The sequence below is a fragment of the Tursiops truncatus genome, chromosome 16 (assembly GCF_011762595.2).
Source record: "Tursiops truncatus isolate mTurTru1 chromosome 16, mTurTru1.mat.Y, whole genome shotgun sequence".
In the NCBI taxonomy this organism is placed as follows: Eukaryota; Metazoa; Chordata; class Mammalia; order Artiodactyla; family Delphinidae; genus Tursiops; species Tursiops truncatus.
Genome location: NC_047049.1, coordinates 30,983,199 through 31,006,649, shown reverse-complemented (window position 1 = coordinate 31,006,649; position 23,451 = coordinate 30,983,199). Strand labels below are relative to the sequence as shown.

The window sequence follows — 23,451 nt, the reverse complement described above, 5'->3', positions numbered from 1 at the left end:
GGATTTGTAGAGAGAGGGATGCTGGTTAAAGATTCAGGGGCAGCTCTGTCCATGGGTGATGGACACCACGCCGAGAGTGATGAGCTCAGAGCCCAGACAAGAAGGCAGTTGAAGCAAGCATGTGGGGCACCTCAACTGGTTCACTAGCAAACCCACTCACATCCCAGCACTGGCCCTGCTCTTTTTCTAACAGTTACATAAACTCTTCACTGGTTTCAAACAAAACAAAATCCAGACACAAATGGTATTAGAACCTTGGCATAAACAGTTCCAAACAGAATTGCCAGAGGGCTTGTAATGAATAAGAATGATAATTAATGCAGTTGGCTGGCTCTGATTGTCCAAGGAATAGTTTGACCACATTTTTTTTTTCAGGAAAATCGATAAGAATTCTGTGTGAAAATACATTTTTACTTTGAAGATAGTCTTTGACATTAAAAAATAAAACTGACAAGCATTTCCTGAGGAAGTGTCAGTTTCAGATTGCTAGAGAAACATATGTCAAAAGTCAATAATCAGACATGATAATTTTCACAATACCCATAATTCATATGAAAAGTCAATCTCATAGAAACATTTTATTTATTTATTTTTTACTGAAGTGCCCCATTCAGAAATTCCTGAGTTTCCCATGGTCTCCCTCACCCGATTTCTCTTTACATGGTCTCCTTCCCCCAACTCCTGCCTCTTTTTTCCTTTTTAACCCCTATCTCATTTGGGATATTAAGCTCAAAATCTCATTGAAACATCCCTTCCACAAAATCATAGATGTCATCCAATTGTTGAGTCTGCCTTATTTAACAGACTTACATAAAATATTGGAATCAGGAGGGGGAAAGACGACATAGGTAAGTGGCTAAAAACCGAAATTGAAAAAAAGGAAACTGAAAAAGTAGAAACTAGAAGCCTTAGCAAATATGGAACTGCTCTTTGCGGTAAAGAAATTTGGCAAAGGGCCAGACAGGAAGGTGAGAGCCAGATGGTCAAGGCATCACTTACATAGAAAGCTCTCTGTCGAAATGTCCACACTTCCAGCAAGAGCTGACTAGTTTAGTCACAGGCACAGCTACGAATATGCACACGGTAGCTGAGGCAGGTACTAGGAGAGACGCTGGGAGGCAAGCTTCTTCTTTTGACAAGAGCCCAACAGGCAGCTTTGCTGCCAGGAACCGAGCCCAGCTGCTCAGGCGACAGAGGAAACTGGCACACGGTGAGCCAACTGCTGCTGTGAGATGACGGTGGCAAGGTTCCCAGGCTGGCTGCTCAGAAGACACATTAAATACAAATGTGTTTTATGGCACAAAAATAAACCACAAGAAGTAAAAGTCCTAGCTCTCAAACGGAATTTCCATACACAGCTATATAGACTTTAACTGGAAAAGGCAATGGAAATTATTGTAGGGGAAAATCTCTAGATAAGAAATCTAGAGACCTCAAATTCTGGCTCTGACCCTTCCCAGCCATGTGATGTGGGGCAAGACCCCCCTCTTCTCTCTGACCTTAGTTTCTTGATAAATGGTCTAGTCTATCTGATGTGATACCATATGTGATGATGGATGTCAATATACTTGGATAAATTAAAACAGTTATACAAACGTGAAGTGTGGTTGTTTTCTTGTTACTTAGCTGAATCCATTGACCTTTACAGTAAATCCCTAAGGAGAGGGCTCTCCCTCCACACTCTGAACTAGATCAAATGACATAAATAAATAGAACAAAGAAAGGAAGGAAACCCATCAAATCGTCTATTTCGTAGGGAAAGGGGTAGTAGGGAGAGACTAGGTAGTAGGCGGAGGAGGTCGTAAGGAGACATTATGGCTGCTTTTATGCTCTGTGTTTTCCAAATGTTTTTACAATAAACGTGTATTTTTAAAATGAAAATAAAGGAAGTTGTTTTTTAAAAGAAAGGATACTTCTCAATAAGAACAGCTAGATCTCTCCTTTTGATATATAGGATTCAGAGAAAGAGGAGCTAAAATTAAAAATGCTCTGAAAATAGACAGTACTCTCCATAGTTTCTAACACATTCTTTGGCTGCCAGGAGGATTAAATTTGAGGAAAAATCTGATTCCTACTTTACCTGGACCTGAACACACAGCTTAGAAATGGGGTACCTGAATGCATAGAACTATCTGGAACTATTTAAATTTCTAGCATATGTGCACTGTATCTTTATATTTGGATTGGACTGCATTAATATTTATGTTATATGGCAAAAGACATGCTATTCCGTGTGCCATAGGAAGCTGGTTCTTGAAATATAAATCAGGAGAGGTGTCAAGTCCTTTGAGGCATTTGTGCACATTCATTAAAAAGGTTTCTGAATTTTATTCCATGGCCAACATCCTAAATTTTAGAGCGGCTTCATAATATTCGAGCTACTCTAGCTGGGACAAGATAGAGAAGGATCAGAATCTAGTGTTTGTCATGTTCTTCTTTTATCCTTGATTCCAGTACTTTGAGCTATTTTAAAACTTTATCTGCATCAACCCTCCTCTATGAACATATTAGCTAAGCCTACCATCTATGTCTTGACCTAAATCATTGATGCTGAAGAAGAAAGGGCTGGGTAGGAAGGGTGGATCTCCATGGTTACATCGCCCAGCAGATTAACACTTGCTGAGTTCCACTGTTCAAGCTGTAGAAACCCATCAGAGGATACTTTTGCCCTTCCTGGACCTGCATAATTTGTCTACAAGGGTACCTTTGGAAGGCACTGATTTTACTGAAAGCAAGATATACCATCATGGCATCACATATAAAGGGTTCTGTTAGTACCCACTCTGCACAATATGTGTCAGGTTCTGGAGACAAAAAATAGTAGAAAACTTGAACCCTGCAAGCAAAGAGTTTAAAATCAGACAGGAGAGTCAGGAACTGTACCTTTGTTGTCACCTAGCATGAAAAGATAGCATAATGTATTTTCCAAGTATGTACTTGTCTTCCTCTTTTTTTAAAATTAGCATTTTCCTACCCAACACTTCGAGCCTTCTTGTGTCATTTTGGTTTCCATCCATTCACTACGTAACTTTTGAAATGTGGCTTCTGCCTCACTCATTATCCCAAAACTATTGTCTTCAAAGAATTTCCTGGTAGTCAAATCCATGGTTTTTCACCTGAATATTGATAAAGACTCTTTCCTTGACTAAACTCTAGCGTGGCTTCTAGCAGCTTAAGGCCATGTCCCTAGGATTGTACCCCTGGCCCTGCCTTAAAATTCCTGCCTGAGAAAGTTCAAGATTACCGGAGAATTTACTGTTTGTTCCAGCCAAAACCTGGCAATAGGCAGATAGACCCCTGAACCCCCTCTTAGAGCAGGTACTTTAGAAACCTTGCCAGTATAAACCCTTTCTCTGCCCCTTTGAGATGTAAATCTTCCAACCACCCAGAACTGTCTTCTCAAGGACCTGAGAGCAAACATCCAAGGAGATCATTCTCACCCCCAGTCTCTGCAGGAAGGTAAAGGCCTAACTTCAGTGGGCCCCTTGCTCTAACTTGCCCCACTGCCTCCTGTCACAAAGATTCCAGACGTTCTCCTCTGAATAAGCAGCAATTAGCAAATCCAGGTGGCCAGGTCACAAGGACCAGCCCCCTTAATGCCTCTCTGTGCCTTTCCCACACTCCAGCCTTTACAAGGTCTCCTGCCTTCTGTTCCCTCGAAGTTGAGTTCCATTCATGCTGGACCCTCTTCCCTATTGCAATAGTTATTACTGAATAAAATCTATTCTTACTGCTTTCAGTAGTATCCAGCTCTGTTTATCTTTGACAATGTCTGGTCACTTCAAATTTGTGGTATCTCAAATAAAAATATTAAAAGTCATTGTTTGCCAAATAAACTGAACATCAGATGAAAGAGCTGTTACCTGCTCTAGAAAATACGACGTGGAACTGGTCCATCTCTAGGCCTCTTCTGGGTCCAATGTCCAAACACATCTTCATTGATTTCTCTTTATGGGTTTTCTCACTCTTTCTCCCCCAACCTTGAATGGCTCCTCCCTGCACCTCTCTGCATCTAAGACCTAAGGCCCCTGGAAGCCTTCCTAGAGGAAGAAACTTCCTCCGTGGACACAGGTGTGATCCATGGCCTAGGGTTGGGCCCCAGCTCTTCCACTTGGGTTTGCTCCTCATCTCACCCAGTTGCCTGTCCCTGACTCCACAAGGGCAAGGGCGTCATCTGGGCCATTGTGTAGACCTCATCTTCATACCCTTGACAATTTTCTTACCCAGAGTAGGCTTCAGGAAATATTTGCTCAAAGAATGATTTATCTGGTGAATATGAAGCCAACCAAAGGAACTTATGATTACCAAGAGTAATTTTTGTCACTAAATTTTTTTTTCCTACAATGCACCTGTATTACCTTTGTAATCAGCAAAGTAATGAAGACTTTATTTTTCTGAGTTCAAGAGCATGCAATGTAAAAATTAGTCCTGCTCGGGTCCAAAGTACTTTATATTTCAAAATTTGTGGACTTTAAAAATGAAAATGTTGGGCTTCCTTGGTGGCACAGTGGTTGAGAGTCCGCCTGCTGATGCAGGGGACACGGGTTCGTGCCCCGATCCGGGAAGATCCCACATGCCGTGGAGCGGCTGGGACCGTGAGCCATGGCCGCTGGGCCTGCGCATCCAGAGCCTGTGCTCCGCGGCAGGAGAGGCCACAACAGTGAGAGGCCCGCGTACCGCAAAAAAAAAAAAAAAAAAAAAAAAAGAAAATGTTCATAGTCCCATTTACTGTGGGTCAAAAAATCAAGGCAAGACCCTCTCAGTCTTAAGTATATCAAGGACTGGAAGTAGAAACTTGGCTTTACTGGTGCTAGTAAGAGTGTGCGATAAAACCAAATCAAACTACCTTGATTTTTCAGTGTCAGGGATTCTGAAACAGATCAGTTGCTAGGGAAATTTGCAAGAGGATATTTTTAAACTGTGAATGTCTCTGCTCAACTATAAATAACTATTTAAAGTTATTGTTTATAAAATAAGTCCTATGTCAGATGGAAAGAATTAAGAAATTAACAGATACAAACTACTATGCATAAAATAGGTAAGCAACAAGAATTTACTGTATAGCACAGGGAATTATATTCAATATCTGGTAATAACCTATAATAGAATATAATCTGAAAAAAATAACTGAATCACTGCTGTACACCTGAAACTAACACAATACTGTAAATCAGCTATACTTTAATTTAAAAAAAAAAAAAAAAGAATGCCCTCCCCAGGGAAAGAAAAGAGTTTTAAAGACAAAGAAAAAAGCAGGTGACCATCCGTGAGGACAGCTTGGGGTGTCAGTCTGGCTCCTGGCAAAGAAGGATGGCTGCCTCTTTCCTCATGGAGAGTTTTTCTAATTGTATCAAGAGGCAGGACCAACTGGGGAAAGAAAGACAGAAAGATCAGGAATACTGGTATCTGAGAAAAAAAGTCGGAACTGAGATTTGTGAGTTAATCTTTCAGTTTAGAGCTTTCTGGACATCTGAGGGCCACATTCATGATCCTTATAATATCTTTTACCATATGGATTATATATACCTAATGTGTTTCTTTTAATTGCCCCTAAACGGAATCATTGCAATTTAGCCCTATCTTAAGGAATAATAATCATAAAAACCATGGGTCTGATATACATAATTTAAACATATAGATTTAATAAACATATAAACTTTTAAAATGTTCAGTTATGTACTCCCTAAAATTATTTCATGTGCCTGCAGAGAAATGAGTGCCATGTGGGGAAACATTGCTGTAATTAAGCAGTAAGTCCAGCATGGGGATCAGATCTAAGCTGGGGCAGGTAAAGAGCGATCTTTCTCTATAGCTCCGTTCCACAAGGTGGAGTTCTTGGGCTGTGAGGTGGTTTTGAAATATGGTGGCCCCCACGGAGTGACAGGGACTATTTTCCCTTTCCTTACATTGGGGGTGGGGGGCCTGGTGTACCCGATAGGGTACAGCAGGAGTGACACTATGTGACTTTGGGGGCTAGGTCATAAAAGGCCCTGAGGCTTCTGCTGTTCCTTGGACCCCAGAGCCTCAGGTAAGAAGTTTGAGTTCCCCCTGAGAGAGGCCACTTAAAGGTGCTCAGGCTGATCGGTGCTGCTGAGCCCAACCTCCCAGCCACCCTCGCCGAGGTGCCAGACACGCAGGCTGTGTGGAACACCAGTACCTCCATCAGCCGTATATGCAACAGAAGGATGGCCCAGCTGAGCTGCCTAAATTCCTGACCCACAAAATTGCGAGACGTAACAAAACTGTTCCTTTTCAAAGCCATTACATTTGGGGATTGTTGGTTGTGCACCAACTAGATAACTAGAACTGACTATGTCAGAATCACCAAGGGAGCTTGTCAAAATCCATATTTCTGGTCCCTAGGTGAGATTTACTGAATCTGAATCTCTGGTAATAAGGCTCATGCATCTGAACTTTAGTCCACCTTCCTGTGTGTCTCTAGTAGACACTAGAATTTTAGAAACTTTCCTTCAGAGCTATAGATTAATCAGTTCATTCTACTAGTGGGCTCTCTATTGACCATTGCTATAAATCTGGCCATGAGCTGGGCGCCAGGCATGATTATAACCATGCAGATTATAACCAGGCAGATTATAACACTGTCCCTGCCCTTAGCGATGCCAAGGATCAAGTCAAGCACATTTCAGTTCGGCACCAGTTGAGGAACAGGACCCTGCATGGTTTTCCCTGTGGGAAGCTGAAGGACAAATCCGAGTTCAGGATTCCTGTAATTGGATCACAGCCTCCCAAACCTACTCCAAGGCACTATTAATTGGTCATGGCTAAGAAACTGGATGCACTTAAAGAATGGAATCCACTGATATTTCAGGAACAGCCATCTCAGCACTGCCTTGGGGTCTTTAGGAGAGATTGAAGGTGGCTGCCTGAGGCTCGCTGCCACCTGGTATCGTAAGAAGAAAGCCCAGGTCTTTGGGGCCAGCCCCAAACAGCCATCTCAGCCCCAATCCCAGGTTGCTTTGCCCTTGAAAATGACATGCATGTGTATTTATTCCTTTAAGTGGAAAAGTGATGCAAGATGGTTCATGACAGAAAATGGGAAAATATAGAAAAATGCTTAAAACAAACAAAACCTCGCACAGGGGTCTAACCACAGTCTAGCAGAACGTTAAGAGATTACTCAAGTCATGAACACCTGGGTTTGAATCTTGGCTTCATGTAACCTCTGTAGGCTTGGTTTTCTCATTTGAAATTTCATTCCCCACCTCATAAGACTCTTGGGCGGATTGAGTAAGAATATATCCGTGTGTGGTGTGTGTGTGTGTGTGAGTGTGTGTGCGTGTGTGTGTGCGTGCATGCGCGTAGTTTTTGTTATTCTTGCTGATTGTCTGGAATGTTTCTCTCTAGTCTTTTTCTTTCGTGTATACCAGTATTTAATTGTTTGTTGATTGTTTTACAGCACCCTTCCCCCACATCCCTAGGCATTCAGAATGTCTGTTAGAGGCAGGGCTGAGTCCAGAGATACCCTAGGTGAGAGATGGTGCAGAGGAACCGGGGGTGGTAAGTGTGGATGGTGAGGGACCTGAATTTGGAAGAGGAGCCCCGGGGGGTCCTCCTGAGCACATCTATCTCCCTCCGAAGTTTAGGCAAAACCCAGAGCTCAGGGAGCCTGACAGCCCCTCTGTGACTACTCCATCCTGGTGTGTAGCCATAGCAACTGTTCTTTCAGACTTTCTGGGACAGTCCTTATTGTAGCCCATATTATACTGGACATAAAACATCGAAACATGAATCCTATGTGGCAGCAGCAGGGAGAGAGTGTCTAACAGTGTTATGTAGGAAGTGTCAGTCCACCTCTATTTCTGCACTTCGGAGAGAATCTTCATCGTGATCATGATGGTGGTGGTGGTGGTGGTGATACTCATCCTGATGGTATTCCTTTTGAGAAAAGGAATAGCTCTCGCCAGAGCCATGGAATTAAGCACAAAGTCACAGAGGGACAGCTCAGTGTGGTCTAGCACACAGGTTTTATTCTATTTTATTTTTTTGGCTGTGCCACACAAGATCCTAGTTCCCCTACCAAGGATCGAACCAGCACCCCATGCAGTGGAAGCATGGAGTCTTAACCATTGGACCACCAGCGAAGTCCCCCAGTACACAGATTTTAGATTAAAACAGACCTCAGATCAAATTTCAGCTCCACCAATTATTAGCTGGGTGAATTTTTAATGTCTCTCAAAAGCTCTCTTTTCTTATTTTTAGATGGGGATAATCATACCTACCTCATAGTGTTACTGACAATTAAATAAGGTACTGTATGAAATGTGCCTACCATCGTTCTGGTACATGGTAATATTCAAATATTATTAGTCTTTTCAATACTGGAGTCTTCAGGGCAGAGAGAAAACCACTGTATCAGCAAAGGGCTGCCGCAACACAGCAGTAAGACACTGGCAGCAGAACATACTAGAGGGGATGACCCTTCTTGGTAATACTAGCTGCTAAGGGCTCAGAACAGAAAGTGAACAAATGCTTTATTGTGGTGGTCTGGAACCGAACCTGCAATATCTCTGAGATATGACTGTACTGTGATGATGTCAAAGTTCCTAATGCTGACTTTCAAGCTCTTACTTTGTGGGAACGAGTGACAAACAGTACTGAACTCTGAATAGCACAACGTGAATGTTTGATTTTTTGTTTTTGTATGTGCTTTATTGCTGTCGTTGTTGTTTTGTTTTGTTTGCTAGTTGCTTAATGAGCAGGGGTTGGAAGTCTAAATCAGAGTCTTCCTTCATATGATGTATAGCCTATATTCACAAATACGCTTATATGAATTCAGTAAGAGATGAACGTGGTCCTCATCCAATAGGGTGAGCTCACATATCCCCACTGGGGGATGGTGGTACAAGAGTGGATGGTGAGGGGTCTAAATTTGGACACTGAGCCCCAGAGCGCCTCCTCAGCACACCCTGCTCCCTCTGAGGTTCAGACAAAACCCTATTTATAATAATAAGAATAAATATTATAATAAATAATGTAATAGTAAAATTTCCCTTCAAAGGGCAGAAATATAGAAGGAATAATAATTACTATGTAGCCTTGTTAATTCTTTTGTTGTTCAAGTCTTGACATAAACAATCTTTCAAGAAGTTTACCATAAATAATCTTTGGAATTATATGGATCTGGAATAGGGAAGCAGCTAGCCGTCTTCCCTCATCCCCTGTAAAAGGTTGTTTTACCCTGACTTATTTCTGCCTGGGCCTGCTGCACATCCTGCCATCCAGATGGTCTCAGCTCTGATCTCCAGCCCTCACCTCTCTCCCTGCGCCAGCCTCAGATCCCAACTGTCAGCCAGCTATTTTCATTTGGATCTCCAGCCATCCTTCCAATGCAGCATGCCTGAAATAAACTTCAATTCCACTCCCCCACCCCTTCCCCCAAAGAGATACAACTTCCTAAATCCCTGTTTCTACCAAAAGTGATAATACTTGAGTGTGATAGATATGCTGGACTCATATTTGAGTCTATTCTCCACACCATCTTTTATAGGCGATGCCAGCTGTCCATCATATGTCTTCTTTGCCTTCCTTTCTAGAGCTATAGGAACCAGAGTGGGGTAAAAGTCATCTTATATCTGGTCCAGTGATTCATCTTCCTAAGTAGCTCCCCACCTTTCCCCAACCCATGACTCCCCCTTCCAAATCATTGTGTGTAACAGATTAGTCTTTTAAAATAACACGACAACACTATCCATGTCCTGCTCACAAAAGCCTTCAGTGGCTCCATAATCCCAGAAAACAAGATCCAGCTTCTTCAGCCAGGCTTCCAAGACCCTCTGTAATGTGGTACTCAGCCACATCTACAACTACTTCCCAACATGAATTCTTCACTCCAGTACAGGCCATTCTCCTTCCTTTCCTCTGAACCTTTTCTTCCAGGACGACCAAAAGTTCTGCCTACCATGTACCTTATCCCTCCCATCCACCCAGACAGGGCACAAATCCTGCTTTTCCACAAAGCCATCCACCTCTCCCAGCCCACACCAAATTCTTTTCCCTCTCTGTGTACCATCTGCAGATCCTGTCCATGTCTTGTGTCTTATCATAACATACTGTTAACATAAGATACTGATGCCCAGAGACTTCTCTTTTCTTCTTCGGTACCCATCACCACCACAAGAAACCTAGGGCTGTGCATATAACAGTGAACCAAAAAATACCCAATGAATCCAAGAGTCAGTCAAGAAAAGGAGAAGGAGAAAGAAGAAGTCAAGCAAGAGAAGTGGGAAAAACAAGAGAAAATTGATTTTTTTCTCTTAGATACCTAAGTACACTATTTGCTCTTGTTATTTCCCAGATTCATAGACTACTTGAACTGAAGGAGCCTTAAAAATTATTAGTTCCAATGATATAATGCTGACTGTGGAGACTTCTTAAAAACTAGAAATAACATACTTGACCCAGAAAAGACAGTCAAAAAGGATAAATATCATTTACCAGCTGTGTGACCTTCAGGATGTTCTTAACCTCTCTGTTCTTCAGTTTCCTCATTTTTGAAGTGTGACTAGTATGACATTTACTTGAGGAGCTATGTGAGTATTAAATCAGATAATGTATGTAAAGTACTTGGACAGTGCTGAAACATTGTAAGTGCTCAGTACTTACTAGGGAAAAGATACAGGGTCTTACGTCACAGGGTTGTACTTTGAAAAACATGTAAAACAGGGACTTCCCTGGTGGTGCAGTGGTTGAGAGTCCGCCTGCTGATGCAGGGGACGCGGGTTCGTGCCCCGGTCCAGGAAGATCCCACATGCTGCGGAGTGGCTGGGCCCGTGAGCCATGGCCGCTGAGCCTGCACGTCCGGAGCCTGTGCTCCGCAACGGGAGAGGCCACAACAGTGAGAGGCCCGCGTACCGCAAAAAAAAAAACAACACGTAAAACAATATTTCTCAAAGGCTGGTCACCTCCTATTAATGGGGTGTGAGATCAGTTTAGTGGGATGTTATAAGCATATCGACATCTACATCTATATTTTGGGTGATGATATAAAATGTGTTTCTAACTGTGGGTCACAAATAAGTTTGAAAGGCACTGGGTTAAAGCCCTCTACAAATAAAAACAAAGTGGCACATCAAAGCCACAAGCAGAGTGCAAGGTGCTAATTTAAGAACGGTTTTATCCTCCATCCTCTCTGGACCTTGGTTTTCCATTGACACCACAATCTTACTAATGTTTTCTTAATTTTTCTTGCATCTGGTATGTAACGTAGACCACTGTTGTTACACTAATTTAAGTAGAATTCCCTTGCATGGAGGTCTAGGTTCTCTGTGCCTGTGGTCAGGTCTACTGTGCATCTTTCTCCATCAGATGGAATGCTCTGAAACGCCTCAGGGAAAGAGGAGAGCTTCTCATTTCAAAAGTCCCTTCAGCTGGTAACTTTGTCTTGCATTCTGCAGTGATTCTGTCACCCACATTGTGGCAGAAAACAACTCTGGTTCAGAGGTTCTTGACTGGCTTCAGGTACAGAACGTAAGAGCCAGCTCACAGCTAGAACTCCTCGACGTCTCCTGGCTGATAGAAAGTATGGGAGCAGGAAAACCGGTGGAGATTACAGGAAAACACCAGCTTGTTGTAAGTGTCACGAATGTGATTTTCATTGCCTTTTGCTTGATGATTAAGAACATGGGCTGTAGAACCAACAGACCTGAGTTAAACCCCAGGTTCTCTGCTTATTCCCTGTGTGAACTTGGACAAGTCACTTAGCTTTTCTGAGCTTCAGTTTCTTCCACTACATTATGAGAATAATAGTGCCTGCCTATCTTGTAAGATGGTTATGAGGATTAGAATAACACACATGTAAAGTGCTTAAGACAGAGCCTGATTTATATATGCACTTACTAAATGGTAGCTATTTTTACAAACAAGTCTATACACAAATATTTCAAAATATTGAAGTCTTGATGTCTGGCAGTCAGAAAAGTAGAAGGTTCTTATTTTTTTTCTTACTGTGATCATTCATAAAGAAAAAAACAAAGTTAAGCTCTTAATTCCACACCCATCACCAACGGACCATAACTACATAAGTTCACAGAAAAGAAAAATGGTATTTAATTGGTAGTATTTTTTCATGTTATGTTTTCAGATTGCAAAAATAATACATGTTAATTGTAGCAAATTCAAATATTAGAGATGCATATAACATAAAATTTGAGCCTCCTATAATTTTATTCTCTTTCCAGAGACAATTACCATCAAACTGCCTTTTTCTTCACACACATCTATTATTATTACCACTATTAATTGTTATTTAAAATGGATGCTTATGCATTTGTTTAGGTGAGAACAGACTATTCAGCTACTCCCAACCCGGGCTTCCAGAAGACTCCACCACTTGCTGTAAAAAAGATCTCTCAGTACGCGTGTCAGAGAAGAACCACTTTAAACAACCGGAACCACACATTCACGGTAATGGAGATTTACAACAACACCTAGAGCAAACGCAGGGCTTTCTGCTTCTTTCCATGAATCTCCAAATTAAGTTATGAATATTCCTGAAAATCTGGGAATGTTTTTCACACCCTTACCCACTCCTCTAACCTGATCTCTGGTTCCTCTTTCTGTCAAGAATGGGTCTCCTTTTGTCATGGAAATAGACAAATATATTCGGAGCACATCCTTCAGAGACAGTAGGTTACTACTTCTCAGAAGTTGTCATTAATGGACGCAGCAGTTATCAAAGGCAAATATTCTGAAAAAACAAATATGTACTGTAATTAGTCCATTACATAGTAAGAGCAAATTACATAGAAATAGCAATTGTGCATAAATAGCTTTGCTGGGAAGCCAGAGGATTGAGAGTCAGCAGACCTGGATTCAGCCTCTCTGATATTAACTAGCTGGGGCAAGTCAATTCCTCTCTCTGAGCCTCAGTTTCCTCATCTGCTCAAAAAGGAATTAGCTATAGATCATCTCTAAATTCAGCCCTGAAATTCAATAATTATGTTTCAAATGACCCGAACAAGCCTATAACTGCTTGTCCTCCAGCCTAGAGTCAGTAGTCAGACAGATAAAACATGCATTAGTATATCAAATACAAAACTTCTCCTTTCTAGTCTTCTAGCCCCACGTGTGCAAGGAGCACCAGGAAATTGCAGCTACTGGGCACACTGAGCATCAGGCCGCACAGCTGCAGCTGCTTCCTCCTCTGCCAGAAATGCAAACGTGCCCTACCTTAAATAACCCCCTACCTTAAATAACCCTGCCTGTGGGTTTGCGCCACTTATGATTATACCCATTCATTCAACAAGCCTGTGCTAAGTGCTGACTATATTTCACGCATGAAATAAGAGATGGGGCTTCCCAGTGATCAAGACAGAATCCTGGCCACAGGCTGCGGGGACAGTCAGCAAAGAGGGAAGGATCGTGCCAAGTAACAACTAGGAAGATGCAATGAGCACAGTATCATTTTATAGTTATATCACTCCTGAATATCTAATGGCAGAGAGCTCAAAGTTTCCTTACAAAGCACTCTGTGGCCTGTCTTTTCAACTCCATTCCGCTCATCCACCAAGGGAGGGGTGTAAAAGTACAGGACACCCAATCCTGATCTTTGAGGAAATAGTCACGAGGTATTCTAATACTTAACAGAGAGCAAGAGGTGTTTGCAAGTGGCTGCTGGCTCGGGGGCTAGGGGCCGAGAAACAGACTGTGTTTTGCTCATCTGGTTTTATTCTTCAGGATGCCTTTGAGGTATTGGCTGAAAATTATGAGTTTAAAGAAAATGAAGTCTTTTGTGTGGAATTTACTAGAGCAGCTTCTGTACTTAAATCTCTGCCATTCACAATCATCAGTATGAGGGACACAGAAGGAATTCCCTGCCTGGGGGACAGAGTGAAGTGTGTCATGGAGGTAAGGGTGAAAGGTGATTCATCCCAACTCCTGATAGGTAGGTAGGGAGGGAGGGAGAGAGAGAGTTGCAGTTAATGGATTTTCCTGTTAACTATATAGATGTGGTATTCATGACTTATTTTCCTTTTTCTCTAATATAGATTATATAGATATATATATTTTATAACATATATATTACATAGATAGATAGATACACATATATATTTGTTTAATTCCTACTCCAATATTTTCTCTCCTGGAGCTACGTGGGGTCAGCTAGTGGGAAAATAACTCTCCCGTATCATTAATCACAGTGAAAGACTCTAGTGACCTAAAAGCTCAACGGGAGAGGATGCTATGACTTCAAACACAGGCTGTGTGAAGAACCTCACTTCCACTCAGGGGATGTTGCCCTCCAGAATGGTGGTGGGTGTGATGGGCAGTGGAGCTGATTCTGCATCTCTACCTGTATATTCTAGGAAGAGAGCCAGGGATGGGTAGTTATTTATTTATTTATTTATTTTGGTAGTTATTTATTTAATGATGTTTAAGGATTCCCTGGCAAGGCAAATTGGTCATCCAAGAGTAAGTTTCGATATAGTCAAGCTCGAGGTAAATTATTCAGGGGAAATAATCCCAGCTCTATTTAGAGGATGTTGGGTGGCTCTGAGCTGGATATCATAAGGGCTTGAACCCGGATTAGCTTTTCAGTGGGTCCAAAATTAACCGGCTCAGATGAAAAGTCCTCTTGTTTCAGCTAGTTTATATTAATTGAAAAGAAAACTATCTCAAATATTTAGACACACCTTTGTCAGTGAATCTTTTGGTTTGGTGTTCTGTAGATCTGGACCCTAATCATTCTGTACCTTCCTCCTTGAGGATTGTAAAGGGGTCCTTGGAAATATAGTAACCTGAGATTTTTCAAGCAGGAAATGTCTTGTTTTCTCCAGATCAGCTAAGGAAATATCCTGTATACAGCAGGTGTATTTCATGAAAAATTAAGCTACTAGATCTGGGGATTTGAAAATCTTAGACTGCAGTTAACATCACTAATGTAATATATTTTTCAACTGTTCGTGCAGGAAATTATTGAAGATGGAGAAAGTTCTGAAGTTAAAGCTGTGTTAAACGATGAACGATATCAGTCCTTCAAAGTACGTGATTTTTATATGTATTTATCAAAAATGGTTTTTCAGTTAATCCTATTACTTATTCTAAGTGGTTGTATTAGTCAGCTTGGGGTACCATAACAAAATGTCGCAGACCGAGTGACTTAAACAACAAATATTTATTTTCTCAGTTAGAGCCTGGAAATCTGAGGTTGGGGTGCCAGCATGGTTGGGCTCTGGTTAGGACTCTCTTCCTGGTTTGCAGACGGCCTCCTTCTCAATGTGTCCTTGCATGACACAGAGAGAGAGCAAACTCTCTGGTGTCTCTTCTTATAAAGGCACTAATCCTATCGTGAGGACCCACCTCATGACCTCATCTAAACCTAATTACCTCCCAAAAGCCCCATCTCCAGATACCATCACACTGGAGGTTAAGACATATGAATTTGGGAGGAGGGGGCACAATTCAGTCCATAGCAGTGGTCTAGGAAGGAGATGCCTAAATAACTATGGGTGCTCGAGCTTATTGCCATGCTATGGTGAGATACAAATGACCTTACCTCCCAAGAGTCTGTCACTCCTGGGTACCCTAAGACTGTGAGACAAAACAAACCTACTCTTTTTTTTTTTTTTTAATAGTAATCTTTTATTTATTTATTTTTGGCTGTGTTGGGTCTTTGTTTCTATGCGAGGGCTTTCTCTAGTTGCGGCGAGCAGGGGCCACTCTTCATCGCAGTGCATAGGGCTCTTCACTACCGCGGCCTCTCTTGTTGCGGAGCACAGGCTCCAGACGCACAGGCTCAGTAGTTGTGGCTCACGGGCTTAGCTGCTCCGCGGCATGTGGGATCTTCCCAGACCAGGGCTTGAACCCGCGTCCCCTGCATTGGCAGGCAGATTTTCAACCACTGTGCCACCAGGGAAGCCCACAAACCTACTCTTAAAGAACAAACCTGTTCTTTAAGAAACCTGCTCCTCACTGAATCCTTGTCTACTTTGAAGCAGGGTTTGTTACCTCCCAATGTTCCCTACCTTGGAGTTGCAGGGTCCAGAGACTTCCACCTACCAATCCCTTGGGTTCAGAAGTGATGCTCAGGCTAACCTGTGGTCGAGGGCAGAAGGCCAGGCTCAGAGGGCGGACAGACTGGGTTGAGTCTGGGCTCTGACACTTACCAGTTGTGTGATGGTGGAGAATTCACGCAACCTACACGTGCATCCGTCTTTAAATTGTGAGGGTGAATATGCATGAGTGTGTGTAAGACACTCTTGGCCAAGGGTTGGGTACAGATCCCTGTGGTCACGCATTGACAGTGCAGGCAATCCTTATTGGATATCTGGAAGCCCTCGGCAGTGCCAGAGGCGGGCTCCTCCCTTCTGCTTCATTTAGTAATAACATATGTCAGGAAGGGACCCTCCTGAAATAGAAATGCCTCTGAAAAATTACCATTGCCCACCTGCTTGTCATATTCAGGAGGAACTAGGTCAGAGCTTGTTTACACCTTTTCTTAATCGCTTGACCTTGAAAAGTATCATTTCATTGACATAATGATTGTTTTAGAAACTAAAGGCATGCCTTTCCCTTTGTTTCAGCTCTTTACTTCTGTATTTGGAGTGGGATTGAAGACATCTGAGAAATGGTTCAGGATGGGGTTCAGATCTCTGAGTAAAATAAGGTCGGACAAAACCTTGAAATTCACAAGAATGCAGAAAGCAGGTGAATTGTCTCTCCTAAAAAAAATCTCATGTTGTTGCCGTGGGCTGGTCAGGCTGTGGTAGGGACCTGTCTGCTGTACTTCATACGTCAACTCCAGTCTTGGTGAGCTGGTCTCTTGTTTGGCCTCTTTTCATGCTATGGCTAAAAGCCCAAGCTTTTGGAATCAGACAGACCTGGATCCAAATCCTGGCTCTGGCACTCTCCAGTCGTGTCATCTTGAGAAAGTTAGTTAAGATCTTTGAGCCTTCGTTACCTTATCTATAAAAGGGAGGTAACATCAGTACGTAAGTGGGGAACAGATCAGATCTTGCAGGCAAAGCACTTAGCCTGGCACAGAGCAAATATACCCTGCATGAGGGCTGTTGTCATTCCTTTATCCTGCTGTCAAACCTGTTTGCACCATTGATCTAGTTCTTACTGAACTGACCCTTTCAGATATTTGGGTCCTGGCTGGGTAAGAGGTATGGGTGAGGAATCCAAGACAGAAAGTTGACCTGGACGGTTGGGGAGTAAAGAATATTTGAACGAACTAGAGCTGTTGCTTGGTACAAATACAGATCTGCTTTAGAAACTGTAAGAACCAGGACATAGAAGGGAAATAGTGGAAATCTAGACAGGGGTTTATCTACCCAACCAGGACTCCTTAACCCAGAAGAGTGTAGAGACAGGCATCTGAAAGCCTGGCAGGGCCTCACAGAGGTTGAAGATGGCTTGATCACTTCTATTTATGAAGGGTCCAGGTATATTTTTTTCAATCAAGGAATGTCAAAAAAACAGGGTCAAAAATTGTATGATTTAAATGTTTATTTTTAATATGCAATAGAAATACAATATAACTGGGATTTGAAAGGAAGTCACAACCCCAGTTCTGAGCACTATGGCTTCTGAGTTACAAAGAATGAGGACGTCATCAACATTTTTAATCATATGAAAGTAAGGGAATCTTCTACAAGAGGAGGCCAGAAAGAAAGAATGAGGATGTTGTCAACATTTTTAATCATATGAAAGTAAGGGAATCTTCTACAAGAGGAGACCAGAAAGAAAAGAGAAAACAGCTATCTTCTGTTTAAGTGATGAAAAGAAACAAGCAAGAGGAGAGGAAGAAATCAATTCTTGGTGGTTCACATCAACACTACCATAGAATTCCCCAACTTCATTAAGTTGCTAGCCTCCAAAAAATTGCTAATAAGGTTTATAAGATGCCACATAGGAACTAAAAGAGCCTAAGGAAAAAAAAGACCCACATTCATATTCTGGGCTTCTGAAAGTGCACACTTAATAAGCGTGATGTACACCAGCTCTAGAGTCGCCATAGAAATATATACATAAGTATTAAAATATACATAAGTATATGTATATAAGTATATGTATATAAGTATATGTATATAAGTATATGTATATAAGTATATACATAAGAATGATAGTAAGGGCTGTCAACACATAGAGAGAAAATGGGAGGCAATGCTGTATTTCCCTTAGATGAAAACCTTTATCAACTGACACCGAATGCTCTTGGGATCCAAGTAGCTCCCAATTCCCCAGCTTTGTAAACTGGATTTTTCTCTTCCTATTTGGGCTCTTCCAGACAGATGAATGAAGCAGCTATTATTCTCTCAATCCATCAGTGATGGCCATCCGACTATCTAATGCTTTTGTTTTATGTAGAACTAGAGGAATGCCTTCCTATCATACTTATAGCTGAAAAACCCAGGCTTTATGTGTCCCTTGTAGCAGCGCTACAATGAATGGACTTGTCAATGGGAATAGTTTAGCATTTTGCCAAGGGTGAGCTAACTGAACACGTTGAAAGTACGATCCAGGGGTGAAACCCTGATTCAGTTTTACTTATAATCATACTTGGTTTTAATTCCCTGAGGCTTGAGGATTCACATGCCACATTGGTTTCTGAAATATAACAGCACACATGTAACCCTGTGCAGGGTAATAAGTTCACCTCCCTACCATACCCAAAAGGAAAGCCAATTAAGTTGCTTTCATGGGTGTCAACAAATTATTAAACTATCTCCATGTTCATTCCTGATACCTGCATATGTCCTTAAAGAAATTGCTGTTAATCATGACTTTTGGTTTAGGTACATCCTGAGTAATCACAGGAGTTTTATGGTTACCAAATGAGTTGTACTGTGAATATCAGCCATGATGAAATTTTTGTATCAAAAAAGAGCCAAATGGAGCATTGTTGTTCATTTTTTTTCACATTTATACATGATTTGTTTAATTTTATTAAATTGATTTTTTAAAATATGGTACAAACACAACATGAGATCTACCCTCTTAGCAATTTTTCTTCCATTGGTATCATAATTTATTTACCCATTTCCTGTTGATGGACATTAGAATTATTTCCAGGTTTTGGCTATGAACATTCTTGTACCTGGGGATATATGTCCTCATTTCTCTTGTGCATACACCTAGGAGTGAAATTGCTGGGTCAGAGGCTGAATAGCTATTGATTTAGCTCTAGCAGACACCCCACCAGCACTGTGTCAGATACATAATATGCAAATATCTTCTCCCAGTTGGTAGCGTGTTTCTTCATTGCTTGATAATGTCCTTTGATGAATATACGTTCTTATATTCAATGAAATCCAAATTATCAATCTTTTCATTATAGTTAGTGCCCCCACACTAACTGTATTGTTTATTTTTGGCTGCGTTGGGTCTTCGTTGCTGCGCACAGGCTTTTCTCTGGTTGTGGCGAGCGGGGGGCTACTCTTCATTGCGGTGCGCGGGCTTCTCATTGCGGTGGCTTCTCTTGTTGCGGAGCACGGGCTCTAGGCACGCGGGCTTCAGTAGTTGTGGCACGCGAGCTCAGTAGTTGTGGCTCGCGGGTTCTAGAGCGCAGGCTCAGTAGTTGTGGCGCTCGGGCTTAGTTGCTCCGCAGCATGTGGGATCTTCCCGGACCAGGGCTCAAACCCGTGTCCCTGCATTGGCAGGTAGATTCTTAACCACTGCGCCACCAGGGAAGCCCCCCGCCTTCCTATTCTTGACTTCAATTCTGTAATTCATCTATAACCGTGCAACCCCAAATCTTCCCACCCCTAATCTTTATGCATTATCTTTTTAAAATAATAGGGCACAGCGTATTGATCAGGAGGGCTGGTTCTTCAATAGGAAGTCAGATTTGAACAGCTTGGTTCTAGGATATGGAATATTGCCTCTTCCTTAGTCAGGAAATTGTAAGTCTCTCAGTCAGAAAGCAAAGAGCCATTGTTAACATGAAAAATTCACAACCAAGAGAACGCAGATCACTCGGTCTCTGGGGAACAGTTTGGCATTGATGTCTGTGGCCACGTTAGCTCTATGTGGGGACGGATCCCCTCTCACTGAGGGCTGGTCATTTCACACGAGATATGTCCCTTTCTCCATTGACCTGTCCAATGGCCTCTCAGGATTCCTCTATTATGAAGACCTTGTCAGCTGTGTGACCAGGGCCGAAGCAGAGGCAGTCGGTGTGCTGGTTAAAGAGGCCGTCTGGGCATTTATGCCTGATGCCTTCGTCACCATGACGGGAGGATTCCGGAGGTAAATAATGATGACGGCTGCTTTTACCTCCCCTGCTCTAACACCTTCAGTGGCTCCCCGTGCTCAGGAGTTTTGGCACAAAAGGCCTTCCGGGGTCTGGCGCCAACTTCTCTCTGCAGCCTCATCTCCTGCACCTCATGCTTCACTCCAGCAACCCCAGGTGGCTGGTCACTCTCAGCACACACGGAGCTCTTTCTCGCCTCTGTGACTTTGCTCCGTCCCACCTTTCTGCTTGGGCTTGTTTCCCTCAACTCATCAGCTGGCTCACTTCTCCTCATCCTTTAAGCTTCAATTCAGATGCCACCTCCTCCAGAAAGCCTTCCTTGACTCCCTCCTCCCCATGCTGGGCGAGGCACACCTCCTCAGTTCTCCCTGGACAGCTGTCAAGTAATTGTTTGTATGCGTGTTTCCCCACTAAGGTTCGGGAGCTTAGTGCTCAGTGAGAGCCAGTGCGTGGTGCCTGGCACACAGTAGGCACTTGAGAAATATTGGTTGTGTCAATGAGTGAATAAATAAACTCTTCACAGAGATGTGTGCAATTTTTGGATATTGAAGCCCCGTTTCAGAAAGAGACTCCTTCCCTCCCACACCCTTCTCCATCTCTCCCCGTGGTCCTCTTACATGGTGGCTGTTGGCTGTGGAGGTGACGGAGAAAGTGGGAAGACAAGATCAAATCCAAGAAAATGCCCTTAGTCTATGTCGTAATTGCAAGAACCCTATCTCATGTTACGTGAATATAATTCTTGGTTTGCTTGTTGTCCAGCTTGTCTCTGGTGTGTGGGAGTGTGTGCACGTGTGGGTGTGGAGAAGAAATAATCTTTGCCATTTTTACCCACATGTACATAATCATATACGTACCGTATATGATTTTTTAATTTTTCTGTGTCATAAATTTATTTTGCAAGGAGGAGAGTTGTGTAACCAAGGATCTTTTGTTTAAAAGATACATCATGAGCATTTTGTGTTGCAAACCTTAAGCATGGGGCATAGAAACCCAGGTGGCTTTTTTAAATTGAGAGCTAAAAATCTAATTCATTTCAATTTTATACAATTTTTAAAATCAGGCGTAAGAAGACTGGGCATGATGTAGATTTTTTAATTACCAGCCCAGGATCAACAGAGGATGAAGAGCAACAACTTTTGCCGAAAGTGATAAACTTATGGGAAAGAAAGGTAAGAAGAAAGATCATAAGTAGATGTTTGGGCACTCAAGAATTATGTTAATGCCGTTGGATTCGGCACACTATTGACCTTGGAAATGTGTAACGATCATCTAACTGATTCTTAGTTGTTGGCAACAGCTTACACAGTGCCAGTGACATGCAGCGAGACGTACCTGCTTTGGGTCCTAGAGTCCGGGTTGTGAGCTTGTATATACACACTCGTCCTGTTACCAAAGGGGCCGAGGGCGGCTTGTCTCTGTGCTGGATGTGCGGAGGCATCAGAGCCCTAAACAAAATGAACAGCGTGTGCTGAGAAGACCTGGGAGGTGTGAACCAGGGTAGAGCAAGCTTAGGGGTGGGGCTAAGACTAGGATAAAATCAGCCCAAGAGGTGTTGGGGTTGCCTTGAACTCTATGCTGGTCAATAACCACCTTGACTTTGTGCTGAGATGGGAAGAAGTGAGCTAATGAGGGTAAGCTGGGCCCAGCAGAGGTCATGGCTCAGGAGCCCCCACCCACTGAGATCGGATTTGCCCCAGGCCGCATATTGCCCAGTGGAGGGAACTAAGGATGACCCTGTGGCCAGAGCCACCTGCAGGGCCCTGACTCCTGCCCAACCCCAGTGAGAGCGCTGAGGAGACCAGAGGGCCCTTCCCGGAGCCCGTAGGCCTGGAAGGCTTGAGGAGGCTGGGGCTGGTGTTTTTCCAGCACAGCCTCATTTCTCCTGAGTGATTTAGCATCTTCTGGGTGTGGACAGATCTCCCTGACACACAGGAGAAAGAAGACCTCAGATACAGTTAGTCTAAGAAACACACGACTCTGGTGCCAGGAGTACCAGAATTGAAGACCCAACTTTGGAACCAGATCCAAATTCACCCACGAGGCCCCTCTCTCAGGAGCGGGGATCCAGACAGCCAGGAGCTCTGAGCGTGAGCATCATAGGCTGAGCCAGGGGAATGCCGGACGAGAAAGAGTCAGCCGAGCCTAGGCTGGCCCTACTTCTCCACTCGAGCAGGAAAGCTTAAAGATTCTCATGGACAGACGGCACCCTGAGGGGCTCTGCCAGCCACGGCCTGGGTGGAGACAGGGCTGCCTGCACCCCCATCAGGGGCTCTGGCAAGGGTGGACCTATTTGACCTTGGTAGACAGTCACCACCCTCCCCACGCTCTGAGACTGTTCCAGCACGACATGGGATGGGGTTGGGAGATGGGGACAAGAAGCCTCATTTTCATTGGTCTGTCTTCGGCCGCCAGGCAGCCGTACTGCTGGTCCCCAAGCAAAGAGATGGGCAGACACTGGTGGAGGCAGAGGTTAAGCACGCGGGTTTTAGATTTAGAATTTTAAAAGCACAACCCTGCCATGTACGGGCTGTAGGAGCTGAGACTCTCTCCTAGCTTCTCTTTCCTCATCTGTGAAACAGGGATAGCAAGCCTCTCTCATTTCTTAATGGCAGGATTAACTGAGAGAATTAGTGCAGGGCTTGATAAATGCCTATTAAACAGTGGCTGTAGTCATGATCTCTCCTGCACGACTGTATACTGAACTCTGCCGGAGAGCCAGGCACTGTGCGGGGTGAGGGGACCCAGGGGAGAACGCGAGCAGCTGTTCCCTCTCCCTTGCTGACAATTGGGCACCCACTCTGTCCACACCCCTGCAGCCCCACGCCTGCCCCCAGCACCTCTGTTGTGAATCATGGTTAACTTCCACCTCTACCTCACTCCCCACCCCTGCCTTTCTTACCAAAATCTGCACTTTCCAGATTAAAATGATTATATCTCATGCAGGCACACTCGAGCACATGCTTACACAACACACGCATATACACATACGATGTTTTAAAACACCTGCAGAACGAATGAACAGCCAATGGGTATGGTTTTCAGTTGCCTATCAGATGAATCTACATGTGGGCCTTGTAGAAGACCTCTCCGTGGGAGAAGGGGAGGAAAAGAGCTTGGAAATACTGATCTTGGGGGGAGAGTGCCATCCAGAAGACTCCACTGGCCACCAGCAATTCACCCCAAAGAGGGGAGGGCTGGCTGGGTGTAGTTTGGGTTCCTGCCTGGTGGGTGGCCCG

The 23,451-nt window shown here is 43.3% G+C and overlaps 1 protein-coding gene across 2 annotated transcripts in view; it reads left to right on the top strand.

Moving 5' to 3' along the window:
* Positions 1-23,451, top strand: part of DNTT (DNA nucleotidylexotransferase) — a 35,374-nt gene that overhangs the window by 1,003 nt on the left and 10,920 nt on the right. For both annotated transcript variants that reach the window (XM_019939864.3, XM_019939863.3), the window contains exons 2-8: positions 11,415-11,589; positions 12,295-12,423; positions 13,696-13,866; positions 14,928-14,999; positions 16,542-16,665; positions 20,079-20,211; positions 21,276-21,384. In XM_019939864.3, coding sequence (XP_019795423.1) covers positions 11,415-11,589; positions 12,295-12,423; positions 13,696-13,866; positions 14,928-14,999; positions 16,542-16,665; positions 20,079-20,211; positions 21,276-21,384 — 913 coding nt within the window. The remainder of the gene's footprint in view (positions 1-11,414; positions 11,590-12,294; positions 12,424-13,695; positions 13,867-14,927; positions 15,000-16,541; positions 16,666-20,078; positions 20,212-21,275; positions 21,385-23,451) is intronic.